This window comes from Garra rufa, chromosome 1 (genome assembly GCF_049309525.1).
Source record: "Garra rufa chromosome 1, GarRuf1.0, whole genome shotgun sequence".
In the NCBI taxonomy this organism is placed as follows: domain Eukaryota; kingdom Metazoa; phylum Chordata; class Actinopteri; order Cypriniformes; family Cyprinidae; genus Garra; species Garra rufa.
The window spans coordinates 55,887,784-55,909,027 of record NC_133361.1 but is presented as its reverse complement, the minus strand read 5'-3'; the positions used below and the strand labels follow the sequence as shown (position 1 = coordinate 55,909,027).

The 21,244-nt window shown below is 37.0% G+C and overlaps 1 protein-coding gene across 1 annotated transcript in view; it reads right to left on the bottom strand.

Annotated features, from left to right (window-relative positions):
• Window positions 1–21,244, bottom strand: part of baiap2l1b (BAR/IMD domain containing adaptor protein 2 like 1b) — an 87,868-nt gene that overhangs the window by 27,269 nt on the left and 39,355 nt on the right. The window contains exons 5-7 of the mRNA XM_073833843.1: window positions 20,238–20,309; window positions 16,311–16,445; window positions 1,466–1,618 (exon numbers count right to left, since the gene is read on the bottom strand). Of these exons, the coding sequence (XP_073689944.1) occupies window positions 1,466–1,618; window positions 16,311–16,445; window positions 20,238–20,309 (360 nt within the window). The remainder of the gene's footprint in view (window positions 1–1,465; window positions 1,619–16,310; window positions 16,446–20,237; window positions 20,310–21,244) is intronic.

The window sequence follows — 21,244 nt, the reverse complement described above, 5'->3', positions numbered from 1 at the left end:
TTTTTTTTTTTTACTCGGAATCCAGCAACAAAGACTTCAGACTTGACTTTGACTTTAGGTTAAAGACTTGAGACTTGACTCGGACTCCAGGCTAAAGACTTCAGACTTGACTCAGACTCCAGGCTAAAGACTTCAGACTTGACTCGGACTCCAGGCTAAAGATTTCAGACTCGACTCGGACTCCAGGCTAAAGACTTGACCTGGACTCCAAGTAAAAGACTTCAGACTTGACTCGGACTACAGGCTAAAGACTTCAGACTTGACTCCGACTCCAGGTTAAAGACTTCAGACTTGACTCGGACACCAAGTTAAAGACTTCAGACTTGACTCAAGACTCCAGGCTAAAGACTTCAGACTTGATTCGGACACCAAGTTAAAGACTTCAGACTTGACTCGGACTACAGGCTAAAGACTTCAGACTTGACTCCGACTCCAGGTTAAAGACTTCAGACTTGACTCGGACTCCAGGTTAAAGACTTCAGACTTGACTCCGACTCCAGGTTAAAGACTTCAGACTTGACTCGGACTCCAGGTTAAAGACTTCAGACTTGACTCGGACTCCAGGTTAAAGACTTCAGACTTGACTCGGACTCCAGGTTAAAGACTTCAGACTTGACTCGGACTCCAGGTTAAAGACTTCAGACTTGACTCAAGACTCCAGGTTAAAGACTTCAGACTTGACTCGGACTCCAGGCTAAAGACTTGACTCAGACTACAGGCTAAAGACTTGACTCAGACTACAGGCTAAAGACTTGACTCAGACTACAGGCTAAAGACTTCAGACTTGACTCGGACTCCAGGTTAAAGACTTCAGACTTGACTCGGACTCCAGGTTAAAGACTTCAGACTTGACTCGGACTCCAGGTTAAAGACTTCAGACTTGACTCGGACTCCAGGTTAAAGACTTCAGACTTGACTCGGACTCCAGGCTAAAGACTTGACTCAGACTACAGGCTAAAGACTCGAGACTTGACTCGGACTCCAGGCTAAAGACTTCAGACTTGACTCGGACTCCAGGCTAAAGACTTCAGACTTGACTCGGACTCCAGGCTAAAGACTTCAGACTTGTGACCATCTCTGATGCGACCTTTCTGATGTGATTACATAATGCGTGAAGTCCAGTCAGTGCAAAATGAGCATTTATGGTTAAAAATATATAAATGTTTTTTTTTTTTTTTTAAATGACTGATCGTTTCGCTAAATAAGACCCTTATTCCTTGGCTGGGATCATGTAGAGCCCTTTGAAGCTGCACTGAAACTGCAATTTGGACCTTCAATCCGTTGATCCCCATTGAAGTCCACTATATAAAGAAAAATCCTGGAATGTTTTCCTTAAAACCTTAATTTCTTTTCAACTGAAGAAAGAAAGACATGAAAATCTTGGATGACATGGGGGTGAGTATCAGGCATGGTTGTAACATTCCCTGTGAGTTAACAGTGAAATGTGTTAACTGAAGTAACAAACCTTTTCATGGTAAGCAGAGAATTGGTAGGAGAAGGTACAGTGCTTGTCCACCAAGAAGCAGAAGCGCCTCTTCTCCTCCAGCAGAGCCTCTCGACAGCCCTCAGCGATGAACTTCTGCATGTCCATCTGACGGTGAGTGAGAGTCTCAAGACACTGCAGAGAATATACAGAGAAGAAGGTCACAGGCTGTTATCAGCTGTCTGATAACCAATGCGTTCATAGCTTTGTAAAGATGACTTTACACTTTTTGGTGTGAACTTATAAAAGCATTATAAAGGAACAAAGTGACCTGTGAGATTAAATGTCAGGCGTTGTGATGGAAGCAAGTGTCAAAGAGCCTTTGTTTATCAGTTAAGAAGCTGTTCATCATGTACAATGAACGATAACGCTTAAATATCACAGCACAGTCTCAGCTGTCAGCTTTAAATATTATGACGTCAACGTGGAATTGCCAAGGGAAAGGCCTGACAGCTACAAGTTTGAATGTGCACAAGCCTGTCTAAGATTTAAGAGCAACTGCTGATCTACAGTGAATAATGACTGGACTTTTGGTCCGTTCCTCACTCTGAGGTTTCATTGTGCTGCACATGTTAAGTATGTGGCCTGTGGAAGTGGTTGCATGCAGGTGCATTCACACGAACACACCCTCATGCTGGCATAATGTGGATGACGTAAGAAAGCATTCATTTCACATTGGGTTTCATCAGATCTCTGCTCCTCACAGATGACACTGTGATCTCACTGATGAATGAAAGCCAAAGAACACTCCACATCCCTATCCCTTCCCTCCTTTTTTCAATGGCTGTCATAGAAAAGAGTACATTTTGCTTTTGCTGTTACTAGTCAGTATGGTTTTGCTTTCACTCAAGTTTGAGCTTTTGGTTTTGTTTTGTCAGTTTGTCTCTTTTTTAATCACTCCATCTACATACAGTAGATTTGTGAAACAGGATACTTAAGAGTGATTCAGTGTTGCTACGGATTGAAAATAATGTTTGGGTATCTTACATAAAGCCTCTCCCAATGTAATAAAGATATCTGGAACAAAGATCAAATTGACAAAGGCATTCATATGTGAATAGGCTGACTTTCCACTGATTCATTCCACTGTAACTGTGATAACTACAGCTGTATAGCACATAAATGTTTTGATGACTACACCCACTTAAATGTTGATTAAATATGCAAATGAAGGTTCTAAAAATATATACACATTTGTATTTTAAAATCAAGTGGTACAGACGCCACAGAAAATGTCTTTTATATGTGGTCAACAACTTACTTGTTGGGACAAGGCTGCATTTATTTAAATATTTAAAAATATATATTATTTTTTAATTTATAATAACTTTTTTCTAAATGCATATATTTGCATATATTTTATTTTTCAGCATCATTACTCCAGTCTTTAATGTCACATGATTCTTCGGAAATCATTTAATATGCTGATTTAGTGCTCGAGAAATATTTATTTGATCTTTTAACATTGTAAATGTCATTTAATGTGTCCACGAACAACAACAACAATTTCTTCAAAAAATTAAAAGCTGTCCTGACCCCAAACTTCTGAATGGTAGTGTATGTAAATAAATATGTTTTAAACTCATTTAACCTTTAAATAGTTTGACATTTGAGAGGCTGGGTAAATAAGTTGGCCTAGATTCTGCAAAAAAAGGGTAACTTGGTATAAAAAGTCAATGACCTCAAGGTATACAACCTATTAACTCTTTTCCCCATAACTGTTTTCGAAGAAAGTTGCCAGTCACCGCCAGCGTTTTAGATGATTTTCATTAAAATTTTATGGCCCCTAGAATATTTTGTTATGAATATCTGAACATACAATAAATAAAGAACACAGCCTCTACTTTCAAACAACCAAACAAAAAATTATTTTATTCTAGCTTCAAGCACACTTTTTTTTTAATCAACACTTGAATGTAGGTAAGACTCACAAAAAAAAAAGCACCATTTTGAGTAAAGGTAAGAAAATTGAGTTATCAAAGAATACTTCTGGATCATATTCAGTACGATGATCAAAGCATAGATGCAGTAGATTACTTCTATCAGCACCCCCAAAGCTTCACAGTCCTTTACCACAGGAGATACGTATAGGCACAGTCTGTTTGAAAATGTGAAAGAACAGTGAAAACATGGAAAATTCTGTGTTTGGCAGGGAAGCGTCTCGTAAATCATTGAAAATTCTGGTTTTGGCGAGGAAGTGTCTCAAAAAAATGGAAAATTCAATGTTTGGCGTTGGGAAGCACTGTCTCAAAAATAACAGAAAATTAAGTGCTTGGCGGGGAAGCGTTGTCTCATTTATAACAGAAAATTCCACGTTTGGCTGGGAAGCATTGTCTCATAAGTAACGGAAAATTACATGTTTGACAGGGATGTGTCTCATAAATAACAGAAATGTCTGTGTTTGGCACAGAAGCATCTAAAAAAAAAACTAAAAATTCCATTTTTGGTGGGGAAGCGTCTCATTAAAAATGGAAAGCTGATGTTTGGCGGGGAATCGTTCCGAAATAAACAGAAAATTCTGTGTTTGGGAGGAAAGCATCTCATAACAGAAAATTCTGGTTTTTGCGGGGAATCGTCTCATAAAAAAACAGAAAATTCCATGTTTGGCTGGGAAGTGTCATCTTATAAATAATGTAAAATTCCACATTTGGCAGGGATGCGTTGTCTTATAAATAACAGAAGATTGGAGTTTGGTGGGGAATCGTTGTCTCATAAAAAATGAAAATTCTGTGTTTGGCAGGGAAGTGTCTCAAAAAACCTGAAAATTCCATTTTTGTTGGGGAAGCGTCTCATAAATAATGGAAAACTGGTGTTTGGCGGAAAATCGTTGTATCATAAAAAAACGGGAAATTCTGTGTCTAGCGAGGAAGTGCCATTTCATAAATAATGGATAATTATGTGATTGGCCGGGATGCGTCTCATACATTACAGAAAATTACGATTTTGGCAAGGAAGTGTGTTATAAAAAAACCTGAAAATTTTGTGTTTTGCAGGTAAGCGTTGTCTCAAAAAAAAGGAAAAAATCTGTGTTTGGCAGGGAAGGGTCATCTCAAATAACAGAAATGTCTGTGTTTGGCATAGAAGAGTCAAAAAAACCCCCTGATAATTCTGGTTTTGGCGGTGAATAGTCTCATAAAAAAAAAAACAGAAAAATCTTATGTTTGGTTGGGAAGCGTTGTCTCATAAATAACAGAAAATTCTGTGTTTCTTTGTCTCATAAATCAGGAAAAATTCCATGTTTCCCCCGGGTGTCTTCTCATAAATAACAGAAAATTCTGTGTTTGCCAGGAAAGCACAGTCTCATAAATCATGGAAAATCCTCCATTTTGTTGTCTCATAAATCAGGAAAAATTACGTGTTTGCCAGGGACACATTGTCTTATAGGTCACAGAAAATTCTGCATTTGCCAGGGAAGCAAAGTCTCATAAATCACACAAAATTCCCTGTTTGGTGGGGAAAGATTTAAGAAACATGTTAAGAAAGAGTTAAAGGATAACTTGCCAAAATGCAACCTGGGCTGTTTTTTTTTTATACTGTAAACCAGACAAACTTATATCTAAAAGCATAATTACGACAAACGAGCCGTTTTTGAGATTGACCGTGATTTCGACACTTCTTGACTGGCAAGACGGCTGCGAGTGGAAACCCAAACAGTGTAAGTAAGTTGTTCAAAACCTTTCTTTTAAGTAAACTCTGTGTACACAAACAATGTTCTCAATGCTGGAGTTCATGTGTAGAGACCCAGGCGATACTTCGAGCAAAGTTTCATGGTGTGTTGAGTCTTCTTAGTGTTGTAAAAATATCGATTTTGATGAGCTCAAAGTTATGCCCCTAGTACTCCCATTCACCGGCCATTGACCACAAAACGAAATCACGGTCAATCTCAAAACGGCTCGTTTGTCGTAATTATGCTTTTAGATATAAGTTTGTCTCGTTTACAGTAAAAAAAAAAAAAAAAAAACAGCCTAGGTTGCATTTCGGCAATAGTTATCCTTTAAGAAACACGGAATATAACATTTAGTATATAGGCAAAAATTCACTTCCAGGACTTTTAAAGAGATCAGACCAGCACTAAAGTAGTAGGATGTGGCGACATTACACAAATAAAATGTTTATGAAATCCATATGCTGATATTTTTAATAGTTCAGCAGCTGAGGCCTAAAGTACAGCAGAATTTTAAAAAGGTTCAATCAAAATATAATTTATGTATGTAGCTCCCGTTCATTCTCTTATCAGGTGACTCAAGGTCAAACCTATCAAATATTCTACACAAAACAGTAAACATCACAGTCCCAAGTCACAGCTGGGGACTGTAATCTACACGCCACACCTGGCATAACATTTCCTGTCTACAATAAACCTCTGGATCAATTGTTAATGAAGAGGAAGGGCCAGCCTGTTATTCAGTTGTTTTTCAAGCACAGGTACTGCTATAAATGGCAAATGAAAACAAAGGCTGGTGATGCAGGAAGGGGCAGGGTTGTGCTCGCCCAGGGGCAACCCCTCATCTATAGCACGAGGTAAAGACCCAAGGTCCGTATGACTGATTTTAATCCACTTCCTCCTTGGTGTGCCAACATATTCCAGTCAGTCTGAATCAATGTTTAAACAGACCAACACAATCCACAAATAAACCATCCACTAGACCACAGGGCAAGTCTGACAATCAAAAAATGTTTTTTATAGTTTTCACATTCTCTTTGTCTTTTATTTTGTTTAATATGTCCACTGGAAGTGGTTTGAATTCACTTGGTGTCTCTTTTAGTGCATTCAACCCGCTGAATTATAAAGTGTTTTCTGTAAAGACAGACTAGTCAGCTAGTTGATTTCATAAAGATGTAGTTCTGCGTGTGAAGTGGGCCGATTAAAAACAAAACACGCACACACTGAGGATCCATGAGCGGCTTTTTCTCACATACATTGTCTGTCTGGTTGGCACACAGACACACAGTCTGGCCAGCAGAGATAACAGCTGCATTTTCTGTAACATTACAGATGAACACACACAGAGTTAAAAGCACCAGCGTATCTGTCCAGGCGAACGCGTCCCAGAGAGCTGTGATGGATCCACGGGAGATAGACAGGGGCGCAAGAGTGCTATTTGTCCTGTTTATCATCACAGACCCGTGATAAAGTCTGTTGCTATGGACACCTTCATTCTCCCCCTGTGGAGAAAGGTAAAAGAAACAGAGGATATGCCACACACGGTGGAGAAGACATGAAAAACACTCCATTCCTGGCTAAACGGGCAAACCTCAAAAAGACAGATGCACATGGAATGCACCGTAGATTTGTTCTAAACCCTAGTGAGCGGCCATGCCATCTTCATAAACATCACAACCTCATCTGTGAATGATTTCAGCGACACACCTCACAACTGATTCCAATACAGTCTGACATGAGCATGTGGCCAAATGAACAACATAATGCTCTAAAAAGCATTAAAATACACAGTCACCATGAAAATATTGGGCAAACTAGTCCGCTCAAATGTTTCGGTCTGTAAGATTTTAATTAATTAATACATTAAGGAAATTAATACTTTTATTGAGCAAAGATTAATTTAATTGACCAAAATTGACAATTTTTACATTTTTTTTTTTAAATAAATGTTCTTTTGATTTTTTTTTTTTTTTGAGCAGCATATCAGAATGACTTCTGAAGTATCATGTGACACTGAAGACAGCTTTGCATCACAGGAATAAATTACATTTTAAAATATATTCAAATAGTAACAAGTTATTTTAAATTGCAATAATATTTCACAATTTTACTGTTTTTACTGTATTTTAAAACAAACAAACAGCCTTGGAGAGCAGAGTTGGTAGTATCTGATCACATGTAATCTGGATTATGTTATCAAACTCTAAAAACCAAGTATTAAGATTAAGTCATAATCAGACTACAGTTACTTTATTGATTACATGTGACATATTATTCACACAAAAGCAATTATTCATAATTTATTGGTTCTCTCTAATTCTTCTTTTTTGAATTTTTTTTTTTAAATAAAATAGTCCACTAGTCTAGTTTTGTGAACATTTGACCAATGGTTTAATACGTTTTTCAACATTGCATCAACTACAGATTAGCACATTAATTTTTGATTGAAATTATCACTCAGTAGGTTATTTAACCATGTATTATTATGGATTATTGAAAGGCTTTTGTCGTTAAACTCATGAAATGCACAATTTTTCTTATTTGCATACATTCTCAAGCTTTTTGTCATCTTAACCTAATATATTTACTTTAAAGGGGTGGTCAATCAGCAATTCTGTAAAACACAATATCTCCTGTTGCACTGAACTTTAAACATTGTAACTTTGCAGTTGTTCTTTATGCTCAAACAGCAACATTACACACTAACTAAAGTTAAAAAAGGGAAAATCATAATCAATGACCCCCTTAAGTTCTTAACTTTAAACATTTTTGCCCTGAACAGTTAAACTGCCCACTGTTCTTCAGAAAAATCCTTAAGGTCCCACCAATTTTGTTTTTCCAGCATTTTTGTGTATTTGAACCCTTTCCAAAATGACTGTATTATTTTGAGATCCATCTTTTCACACTGAGGACAACTGAGGGACTCATTTGCAGCTATTACAGAAGGTTCAAACTCTCACTGATGCATTAAGAGCCAGGGGTGAAAACTTTTGGAATTTGAAGATCAGGGTAAATTTGACTTATTTTGTCTTCTGGGAAACATTTTAATATCTTCTGTAGCTTTTGAAGGTCAGTACTAAATGAAAGAAATATGATATTTAGGCAAAATGAGAAAAAATGCACACATCTTCATTCTGTTCAAAAGTTTTCACCCCGTCTCTTAATACATAGTTTTTCCTTTTGGAGCATCAGTGAGCATTTGAACCTTGTTTAATAGTTGCATATGAGTCCCTCAGTTGTCCTCAGTGTGAAAAGATGTTAAGTTAGGTCAAAAGTAATCTAAAAAGTAATCCAAAAGTAATCTGAATACATTACCTAAAATGTGTAATGCAATGGATTACGTTACTGACTACAATTTTTGTCATGTAATTTGAAGTAATGGATTTCAGTAATGGATTACAATTTGTAAGTAATCTACCCAGCTCTGCTGGAGAGCATAGGAGACTTAAATTACAAATCTTTTTCAGTATTTTATGAAATAAGCATATTTGTCATCAACAGTGGACGCAATTAAAAACAGACAAAACAAACCAGTAAAACTGTACTATCAAAAAGTCGCCTCCTTACTTCCAAGCCTGCCGTTCGACCTTTCTTAGATTAAACGAGGAGTTTATTTAGTGGGAAAAGACACCAAAAGCTTGTCGAGATCAGCAGAGACTGATTACGAGGAACACAGGAGCAGTGAAATGTCAGGATGTCAATGATGTGCTGTCTTGAACAAAGGGAAGATGTACGTCTCTTATCGAGACACCGCTGTGACTGACACATCAATCCATCATCGGCGGGTGTGAAAGAGTAATCTGTCAGTGAATTCCATGGTGAGGTGAGACATTAACCATCAGGGAGCAAACACACAGAGAAAAGCAATTAATCTCCGCAGGCTACCCTGATGAACAGACTGTATGCGGAGAGTCATAACCACAACACGAGGCGGTTATGATGAATAAATTCAGCTGTAGTTTTCGGATGAGAAGATTAGGGTCAGATTTTATACACAGTTGTTTGCTAGCAGACTCTATTTATACAGAGTTGGATTTATGTTTATGGAGGTGCTTGTGTTTGTGTGAGGTTTCACTCTCATTCAATACTACAAGATAATGTCTACTTTATGAGCATGTTGAATATGAACACAAACTTGCATCTGATAACCTCCACAGCTATAGGGTTGGGTATCGTTTGAATTTTATCGATTCTGATTCCGGTTCAGATTCTGCTTATCGATTCCGATTTTTATCGATTCCTAATTCCGATTCCAATATGATAAAAAAAAAATCCATTAAAAAGTTTAGTCAAACATATTTATTCTGTCTTTTGCCAATGGTTTTACCAAATAATACCACAGAAAACAAACAACTAGTCTAATATAAATTTCAAACATTAAATTGTTAAAGACAAGTAATAAAATAGGAGCAAATCAATTAGCAATAGCATAAATAAATAAAACTGAACAAATGTCAGGTACAGAAATTGAAATCAAAAGTTTAAAAACACTGCATAGTTTGCTTTTCATAAATAAAATATTGATTAGTCCTCGTTAAATGTATAAAAGATATTCAGTCAGTTAATGATTTTCTTTTGTTCTTTGATTAACATTTATGACAGTCTCTTTAACACCGAACGCAGACCTAAGAATACTGTTACACATGCGTTTTCTTTCTTATCTGTTTACGTTCACTCAAGACAAAAAAAAAAAAAAAACGCTGTGTTTATGAGGATATGCTGACGTATTTCGTTCATACAGGTCAATAAATGTGAAAGAAGTCAGTTCCGGGCCGGAACAACCTTTTCTGCAGTGGAAATTGCACGGAACTGTTTCGAGAACGGACACAGGTCGGGAGCCCGCATCAGGACCGCTGTTCTCCGTGCTCGCGTTTCAGATATGTGCGCTGCACGCAAACATTGCGCAAGTTCTTTTCTTTCCTCCACTTAAATCGTTTGAAAATCACATTAAAATGCGAACGCGGGAATCGTTAAGCAGAATCGAAATGCGCGTATCTTATCGAATACCCGGTTAATGGAAATTTGGAACCGGTTCTAGATACACAACCCTACACAGCTATTAATACTAATATGATGGTTGTCTTCATTTCTTCATCTTCAGATGTTAAACCACAGGGCTCGAAATTGCGACCGTTTTGGTCGCATATGCTCCCAAAATTTAATCTGCGCAACCACAAATTATATTTGGAAGCATTAGTGCGAGTGCGAGAAATTGTTATGGTACGACTTGGTGTCATTTCTTTACAAAACTTTTGCTGGCCTAACTACTGTACAGACTGCTCTGAGCTGATACAGCGACTGGTTCGCCGTTCTTTCCAACATTACATAACCATTTAAACTCCATCTTTACATTATTACCTTTTATGCAGATTTGAGATATTATCCATCAATCACTCCGTCACGGACACTGCGCTCCGCTGATCTAGGAACCGGACGTTTTTTTTTTTCTAGTTCCGAATTTGCAATTATGCATTGCAATTAAGGGTGTGTGATATTACGATTTTTGATTGTGGACAATTATAATGTCTTCACAATCTGCTTTTGAAGAAATATACTATATTTCTTGCTACACCGCATATTCTGTCAGATACAATTCTGGTGCCTCCATCTCAACATACTGTCAGGGCCGGCCCGTGGCATAGGCAGTATAGGCAAATGCTAAGGGCGCCGTACATCCAGGGGGCGCCAGAAATGGAGGAAGAAAAAAAAAAGTGTAATTTCCACTATTCTTAAAACTAGTTGGTACTATTATGACTTCAGAAAAGAACAAGCCCACGTTAATTTAACTCCAAAGCAAAGCCTACTAAGTAGTAGTAGTAGTAATAATAATAACAACATAGCCTACTTGCTTAAAGGTCCCATATCGTACACATTTCTGGAGGTTTATTTTATTTGTTGATGTCCTTAAGAATATATATTTGCGGTATAAGTGCCAAAATCCATCTCAATATATTTTTACAGCTCCTTTTTTAGGAGCTCTGTCAAAAACAGGTCGATTTTGGCCCATCTAATTAATATTCATGAGCCTCTCTTCTGATTGGCCTGTTGTTTTCTGAGTGACGCACAACCAGGCCAATCACAGGTAACTACGGTCATGTATGCTGTAAGCGTAAGCGAGCTCAGAGCAATAGAGAGAGCTGATACTCAACAGGATATTTTAGAATGATCATTAATGTTTTTTCTTTTACAAACACCGAATGCAGTAAGCTACATAACTGTTGCTTTAGTAAAGCCCCTTTCACAATGCGCGCTGATTCTGGAAAATTACGGGAACTGTGTGAACCAAAGCCAGAACCTAAAGGCAGTGTTGTAGTAATGATGCACGTTATCAAGCGACTCTTCACAACGAAAAATAACGTTACGTGCAAAGTGGAATGAAGCAGCGATCATCAGGCAGAGTCAGCTCCTCACTATCAGCGCTGAAGCACAGTTTGTTCAGGTTAGTTTCAGTTTAGTGAAACGTACGCGTCGCATTACATCTCACATCCAAACGTCACATGTCTTTATGGTTTGTGTGTAAAGCACGCACAGATCCCGGAAAACAACTGTGAATGAACCAAATTAAACAATTCCGGAACAAATCGTGGGACACATTATCCGTGTATTTACCGGAATCGCTGTGTGAAAGAGGCTGAAGTTGACGTGCCATTGGTCTCTTATATTAACGTTGTTCTGAAGCCTGTGCAATGATCGTAGCTTGACATCTATCGACTGAACAGGGTTTTCTCCACTTGTTTTCCTGTTGTTGTTGCTCAATGGAATGGATGCGTTGTTGTCTGGGCTTGACAAAAGGAGGGTGGGACGTTGGTTTGTGACTGAAGGCGGTGACTTGAGTCGATCGGACGTCACATCGTTACGGAAGTCACAGCTGCTCGTGAAAATGAACAGCTACTTTAAGCAGGCTGTGTGCAGTTTACTGTGGATTGACTGTTTTGAAACTCATATGGTAGTTAGATAGCCCCTAGACCTTAGTTATCATGAAAAAAGCCAGGAAATTTTGATTTTGACGATATGGGACCTTTAAGACACCCACCCCCTCCTTCCGAAAAATCTGACTTTACCTGCTACACGGTGGTCGTTTTTTGATGAATTAACAAGCTCAACATGTCAAAACGTCCCAAACAGTCTGGTGCCCAGGTTAGGAAAAAAAGAAAAGAAGAGGAGGAAAAACGCGACAAAGACATAGGTAATGTTACGGTAACGATGATGTCAATTATATTATTTTGCTGTTTCCGAACGATTATTGATAACGAAAGTACGTGGGCGATCATCTTTTTATTTTTAATTAAATCCAGGGCTCGCAAAATCGCTAGCCCGACGTCCCGGGGCTATTACTTGTGTTTTCCAGTCAGGCTACCAAAATGTGTCACCGGGCTGCCCGAAGGGCTATCGTAAAGTAGAGGAACTCCTCAATTTAGTTGTATCAAATTTAAGGCCATAAAAAGTTTTAAATATGTTAAATTGTATAAGAAATATCTTAATTATAATTTAGGAGGTCTTACATTTGGGGACGGAAAGACGGGAATCGCGATAGGGCTGGATTAAACTTCAAAAGGCAATGATGTCACTGAATAAATTATGCACGCTGTAGGTTTCAAAGTCAAAACGCGGCATTGATGTCTTTATATGAATGTATCTGAAGGGAACCGACTGTCCTCAGAAACATATCGTTGGCATTTTCATTTCATGCCTGATAAAACAGCGTTAATGCTACTTTGTGTACTGCCGTTAATAGGGAAACCGTAGTAGGGAAACTCGTAGACAGAGAATGAATTTTTATTTCCACATCTAAACAATTAAGACAGTAATATTTATGTTTTAAATAAATATAATAAATGATATACTCGATTTATCCGTTTTAAATGGTATAAAGGCTGAAATGCCATTGTATAAGATATTTTATTTTTGTGTGAAACTGTATCTGCATTATAAATCATGCCATTGTATGGCTGAATATTCTACTGTTCATTGTCCAATCCCACTCATACTGTTCATTTTACTTGTGCAGCTCTTAAAAGGGGTCATAAGTTGCCTTAAATTGATATTTAAAAATTCTGCAGATACACTAAATAGTGAAATAAAATTCCTTCCTTGATATGTGTTTCTATTCGTGTATTGAAAATATTTTTGATTGACATTTAGACTCCTGATCTGATTTTCTATATTTTAAAAAAGGTCTTTTTTTTATTTGGGCTGGTTAAATTAATTTTCGGGCTACTAAAATCTGAAGAGCACCTGCCCGAAGGGCTACCAGAGATTTTGAAATTTTGCGAGCCCTGAAATCCTTGCACTTTTTGGTGCCTACTCGTTTCTTTAATATCTTATTTTGCACAGTGCCGTATTTATATTGTATTGATAAGTTAATGTCACTTGTTTACACTTTTTTTATTTTGGAAGTATTTAAATCTAATACTTTATGTAAGCTATTTATATTGTATTTCATATGTTCAGTTCATTTTTTTGTATTCGTTTCTTTAATTCTTTCTAAGTATTTTGAATGTGCAATTGCTTTATTTAAATAAAAGAATATCCAAGACAAATCTATTAAATTTCTTATGAGTGTATGCACACTAGCAGTAGGGGCTACCTAGGGGCGCCACCTGAAATCTTGCCTAGGGCGCCAAATTGGTTAGAGCCGGGCCTGCATACTGTACAACATGCCATACATTCACATCAAATGATAACTTAGTTGCAGAGTTCCACTCACACAGGGGTGTAATTTCCACTGGGGACACGCTTTTCAAAATCTCGTTTGTGTTCTCCCTCTTTCAAATGGTTTTGTTAAAGTAATCTCTTGTATTGTAGAATGCACGCTCAGCGCCGCAGAGAGTTCGCGGGATCGTAAAAACGAAACCGAAAGTAAAACGCGGACGCGGATTCAAAAGCAATTTTAATACCCCCACGTTTAGAGAGCGAATCCCTAATGCGCGCAAATTAGGCTACATAAAATATCTAGGCTGTTATTAGTATGTGGGCTATTGTAAGTTGTCTCTGTACCATGGTTGAAAAAAAATCAGTCTCTATTTGCACTTTGAATATTGAAAGGGTAAACTTTGACTGCATTTATATTCTACACGACTAAGAAAGAACCATGTTGTTTATTTTTTGTTATTTATACTGTAGATTGTTTAAAAATGCAGTGGTTGCTTCTAATTTAAATGACAGTATTGAAAATAAACAACTTGTTCATGTACTCATATTTTCATTAATTCTTGTCCCTTGCTTAAAAAGTCTTTCAGAATCAGACAATTTGCTTGTAAAAACATCGGCAATCAGAATCAGCCATGAAGAATCAAGATCGGCGCATCACTAAAAATTTAGGTGCTCCTAAATTTTTTTTGGTGCTCCTAACTTTTTGAAGTTGGGAGCACCAGTGCTACCAAGTAAAAAAGTTAATTTCGAGCCCTGAACCATTAAACTTTAATTTTAAAGGAAAACAGCAGGCAGCCCTTAAAGCTTATCTTTTGTTGGCGGTTGCTGAATGTTGCACATTAAAGCAAGCCAAACTCAGAGCAGATGCAGAGATGAAGTTTGTGGAAGTTTACTGCAATTCAAGCCAATTTGACAGTGAACACACAGATTAATTGTGCAGCCCTAATTGCACAGATTCCATTATTCTGACAAACACTTTTGTTGTACCCGTTTATGTATAGTTTGATCAAGTAGTGCGTTAGACCATTCATGCAAAACCACATTTTTGCAGGGTGTGAATGCTCTTCATGATGTGTGTGGATACAAGCTTTAAAAGAAGCCTGCATGCGGGTGCCAAACCGAAACAGCAGAAATACTGAAGAACATTTGGCATCCTTGTTCCAGGCATAAATTAAATGCATGCAGTTGAATTCAGAATTTACGAACACCTTGCAGAATCTGCAAAATGTTCATTATTTTAACAAAATAAGAGGGATCATACATAATGCATGCTATTTTTTATTTAGTACTGACCTGAATAAGCGATTTCACATAAAAGACATTTACACATATTCCACAAGAGAAAATAATAGTTGAATTTATAAAAATTACCCCGTTTAAAAGTTTACATTCACTTGATTGTTAATACTGCGTTGTTACCTGAATGACCTGAATTTCTTTTAAGTTATTGTTGTTTGTGAGTCCATTATTTGTCCTGAACAGTTAAACTGCCTGCTCTTCTTCAGAAAAATCCTTTTGGTCCCAAAAATTCTTTGGTTTTTGAGCATTTGTGTGCATCCGAACCCTTTCCAAAAATGACTGTATGATTTTGAGATCCATCTTCTCACACTGAGGACAACTGAGGGACTAAAAAACGATGCATTAAGAGCCGGGGGTGAAAACTTTTGGAATTTGAAGATCAGGGTAAATTTAACTTATTTTGTTTTCTGGGAAACATGTAAATATCTTTCTGTAGCTTTGAAGGGCAGTACTACATGGAAAAAAAATATGATATTTAGGCAAAATGAAAAAAAAAAAAAAAAAAATGCACACATCTTCATTCTGTTTAAAAGTTTTCACCCCCTGTCTCTTAATGCATCATGTTTCCTTCTGAAGCAGCAGTGAGAGTTTGAACCTTCTGTAATAATTGCACATTAGCCCCTCAGTTGTCTTCAGTGTGAAAAGATGGATCTCAAAATCATACAGTCATTGTTGGAAAGGGTTCAAATACACAAAAATGCTGAAAAACCAAAGAATTTGTGGGACCTGAAAGATTTTTCTGAGAAACAGCAGGCAGTTTCACTATTCCGGGCAAACAAGGGACTCATGAACAACTATTACAAAAAACAAAAAACAAAAAAAAAAACAGCTGAAAATCATTAAGGTAACAACAAGCATGTGTAATCTTTTGAGCTTGTGGACTATTATGTAAAAGTCTCTAATGTGAAATGTCTTATTCAGGCCAGTGCTGAATAAATAATAACATGCATTTTGTATGATCCCTCTTATTTTGGTAAAATAATTAACATTTTGCAGATTTTGCAGACCATTTGTATGAAAAAAACTTTAACCATCACTGAAATGAAGGGCATCTTCTAAAGTATTTTATGTTGTATTAATTACATAACTTTTATTGTTATTTACATAATAGAATAATGCACGCATTTGAATGCATTATTATTTTTTGAACTGCAAATAAAAACATGAGCACACATGTAGGTATATTGTATGTGTGGCGCAAACCCCACGTACCTCGTTCTCTTTACTCTCATACTTCGAAGCGTTCTTTCCTTGACTTTTCCTTCTGAGTTTTTTCAGGTCTGACTGCGATCTCTCCAGCGAGTCCTGCTTCATCTTGTGTTCGGTCTGATACCTCTTAAACGTGGCCTGCAGAGAGACAGTGTTCGATTAGTGTCACTCTGGGACATAGAGTCGTGTCCATACAAGCATGGTGTGTTAGTGCAGAGATGAGTTTGATTGACTTTTGTGCTAGATGTAGACGGAAAACAAAGAGTGTGATACGAGTCCCCATCTCTGAAGATAATGCCATTTTTAGACACATTTCCCACAGTCATACAACATCTGCGGAGAATCATATCTAGCGGCCTGTTTCCGCCACTGAATACAAAACTAAAAAAAAAGGTTTTTAAGATATAAACTCGCAATTCTGAGAAATAGCATGATATAAATTTGCATTTCTGTGAACATATCAGTATTTTTTTTCTCCTCAGAACTGGACTTTATAACTCTTAATTGTGAGTTTATATCTTAATTCTGAGAAAACAAAAAAAACAAAACGAGAAAATAAAATAATTATGAGTTTACATCTCGCAATTCTGAAATTTTACCACAGAACTGTAAGATACAAATGCACAATTGTGAGTTATAAAGTCAGAATTGTGAGATATAAACTTGCATTTCTGTGAACATCTCTAATTGCGAGTTATTAAGTCCAGTTCTGAGAAAAAAAGTCATAATTGTGAGACACAAAGTTGCAATTGCAACAAAAAAGTCATAATTGTGTCATAATCTCCTAATTCTGACTTTTTTCTCAGAACTGTGAGACACAAGCGTACAAATTGTGAGTTATAAACTCAAAATTGTTATAAAGTCAAAATTCTGGATTATAAACTAGAAATTCTGTGAACAGTCTTTTTTCCTCCTCAGAACTGGACTTTATAACTCGCAATTGCGAGTTTATATCTCAAAATTCTGAGAAAAAAGTTGAAATTGCGAGACAAAAAGCCAAAATTGTGAGTTTACATCTCGTAAAATTGTTTACATCATTGAGTTTACATATCATAATTTTGACATTTTTTCTCAGAATTGTGTTATATAAACTCACAATTCTGACTTTTTTTCCTCAGAACTGTAAGATACAAACACACAATTGTGAATTATAAAGTCAGAATTCTGAGCTATAAACTCACAATTTTGTGAACATATCAGTATTTTTTCTCTCAGAACTGGACTTTATAACTCGCAATTGCAAGTTTATATCTCACGATAATGAGAGAAAAAGTCAGAATTGCGAGACAAAGTCGCACTTGCGAGAAAAAAGTCATTTGTGAGTTTACATCTTGCATTTTACATCTTGACTTTTTTCTCAGAACTGTGAGATAACAAAGCACAATTGTGAGTTAACAGTTGCAATTGCGGGATATAAACTCATAATTGCGAGTTATAAAGTCAGAATTCTGAGATATAATGAGCAATTGTAAATTATACAGCCAGAATAATTTCTTTTCTCCTCAGAACTGGACTTTATAACTTGCAGTTGTGAGTTTATATCTCACAATTTGGAGAAAAAGTCAGAATTGCAAGACACAAAGTCAGAATTGTGAGACAAAAAGTCATAATTATGAGTTTACTTCTCACAATTCTGAATAAATTCACTATTCAAACTTTTTTCTTAGAACTGTGAGATAAAAATGCACAGTTGTGAGTTATAAAGTCAGAATTCCCAGATATTGTGTGACAAACTCGCAATTCTGTGAACATATCAGTCTTTTTTTCTTCTCAGAACTGGACTTTATATCTTGCAATTGTTCGTTTACATCTCACAGTTCTGAGAAAAAGTCAGAATTGCGAGATGTAAACTTTTATTCAGTGGCAGAAACGGGCTTCCATAGAATCATACACGGAATGTGAATGAAGTAATGGCATAACTAACTAAATGTTTCAGCGACGTGACGGTAGTCTTTTTCAAAATAATCAAGCTTTTCCTGTTAACAGCTATGTTTTCCAACTAGCAGCACTGTAGCGTGACATTATCATGCTATATATCACCGTTTTTTTTTAGGTCACACTGTAATGCACACACAGCCTTATAACTGAGAATTCAGAGGCAACAATCAAATGCAAATGTGCGACCTTCGTCTCTCTAGCACTAGGAAGTCTGATTCATTTTTGCAAATGAGGCCAGAACAAAAGAAACAATTCACATATTCATTACCCACAAGTTTTCCTCAAAGACCCTGCAGGGGATTTCACATAATATTTATTGTTAAAACAAACAAACAAAGACAGTGAATACTGCTGTTTACCACTATGTTTTGAATTTAATATGTATTTAATATGTACAATGACTGTATGATTTGGAGATCTTTTCACATGGAGGACAACTGAGGGACTCATATGCAGCTATTACAGAAGGTGCATTGCATTAAATTTGAAGGGTAAATTTGACTTATTTTGTCTTCTGGGGAACATGCAAGTATCTTCTGTAGCCTCTGAAGGGCAGTACTAAATGAAAAAAATAAGATATCTAGGCAAAAATAGGAAAAATGTTCACATCTTCATTCTGTTCAAAAGTTTTCACCCCCTGGCTCTTAAAGGATAACTATTGCCAAAATGCAACCTGGGCTGTTTTTTTTTTTGTTACTGTACTCGAGACAAACTTCTATCTAAAAGCATAATTACGACAAACGAGCCGTTTTGAGATTGACCATGATTTCGTTTTGTGGTCAATGGCCGGTGAACGGGAGTACTAGGGGCATAACTTTGAGCGCATCAAAATCGATATTTTTACAACACTAAGAAGGCTCGACACACCATGAAACTTTGCTCGAAGTATCGCCTGGGTCTCTACACATGAACTCGAGCATTGAGAACATTGTTTGTGTACACAGAGTTTACTAAAAAGAAAGGTTTTGAACAACTCACTTTCACTGTTTGGGTTTCCACTCGCAGCCGTCTTGCCAGTCAAGAAGTGTCAATCTCTGAATGCGAATGAATGGACTCCATAGGACGAAATATTAGGATTATATGAGGCTCTTTTTACAACTAGAAGGTTAATATTGTTTTCCACTTGCGACAAAACAACGAATTAGCCGTGCATTTATATGGAAATATGCTTTAGGAGCTATCCATCTTTACTCTCCTCGCATTCGGAGATCGACACTTCTTGACTGGCAAGACGGCTGCGAGCAGAAACTCAAACAGTGAAAGTGAGTTGTTCAAAACCTTTCTTTTTAGTAAACTCTGTGTACACAATGTTCTCAATGCTCGAGTTCATGTGTAGAGACCCAGGCGATACTTCGAGCAAAGTTTCATGGTGTGTCAAGTCTTCTTAGTGTTGTAAAAATATCGATTTTGATGCTCTCAAAGTTATGCCCCTAGTATTCCCATTCACCGGCCATTGACCACAAAACGAAATCACGGTCAATCTCAAAAACGGCTCGTTTGTCGTAATTATGCTTTTAGATATAAGTTTGTCTCGAGTACAGTAAAAAAAAAACAGCCCAGGTTGCATTTTGGCAACAGTTATCCTTTAATGCATCGTGTTTCCTTCTGGAGCATCAGTGAGCGTTTGAATCTTCTGTAATAGTTGCATATGAGTCCCTCAGTTGTCCTCAGTGTGAAAAGATGGATCTCGAAATCATACAGTCATTTTTGGTAAAGGTTCAAATATACAAAAATGCTGAAAAACCAAAGAATCGATGGGACCTGATGGATTTTTCTGAAGAACATTTTTCTGAAATTTCTTATTCAGGTCAGTACTAACTAAAAAATAACATGCATTTTGTATGATGTCTCTTATTTTGCTATAATAATTAATATTTTGCAGATTCTGCAAGGTGTATGTAAACTTTTGATTTCAACTGTATCTGTTCAAGTTTGGTACTTCTGATGCAACTTGCAACTGAGATCCAAAAGTGATGATGAACATAAGCGCACCGTCATGTATTTCACATCCATTTCTGTCTTCCTCTCCAACTCAGCAATAACCTCCCGGTGAAACCGTTTGAACTGTAGAGACAGAGAGAGAAAAAGATTCAAGCTACACAAAACGAATGATAACGGTTTGGCATGAAAATGCACTGGTGAGAGGCCTACATTGACGAAACGCATACCAAAACAGAAATGAGGCAACCGGGTGAGTCGGCAGGCTTTTTACAGTTGTTGTATAAGCTAAAGTGCTTATGGAGATGAGTCACAAACAAACAGAGGGATACCCACACAAACACACACACTAACTAACCCATCAACCTAATGAACGAGGGCGAGAGCGCTTACATCAACACCTCATCATCATGGCTACAAGTGCGCCCACCCACCCCTCTCGCTCACTAATCTTTTTTCGCCCCTTTTTAGATGAGAATCCCACACTCCCAGCGTTTGCCTACACTTCCTGATACGTCTTCATTAATGCATCTCTTCGTTCAGAAAAAGGCTTTGTTTGTTTCAGGCATTTAATGAGGAATCACTGTTGTGTTTTAGATGTGTCTGCCCTATATTCAAGAAGACATTCTCATGTCATCATTTCATAGATCTACGGGAGTATTTTTAGATTCTGGGAACAATGTAGGCTGGCATAGTAACCTGCACATCTGAAGTAGAAATGAACCTGTAAATGTCATTGTGTAAGGATTTGATTTATTAAATAATCAGACCACCGATGTGTCATTAAAGCGCTAATAATGAGAAAACCTTATGGAGACTGTCAGGAAATTTTCACAACCATCAGTTTTGGATGATAAAAGTAATTGTAATCTGTAAAAGTAATCTGTGCCACCGGACATTAGTGTAAAAACTGGATGGAAAAGTAGGGAAGATAATGTCTCTATCTTGACAGCAGATGTGCTATTTGAACCATGAGAAACAAAACATATTCAAATTCTGAATAAATTATGCACAAAGCAGCAGTGCTACAATATTAGAACGCACCCATCCTTTTATAATCA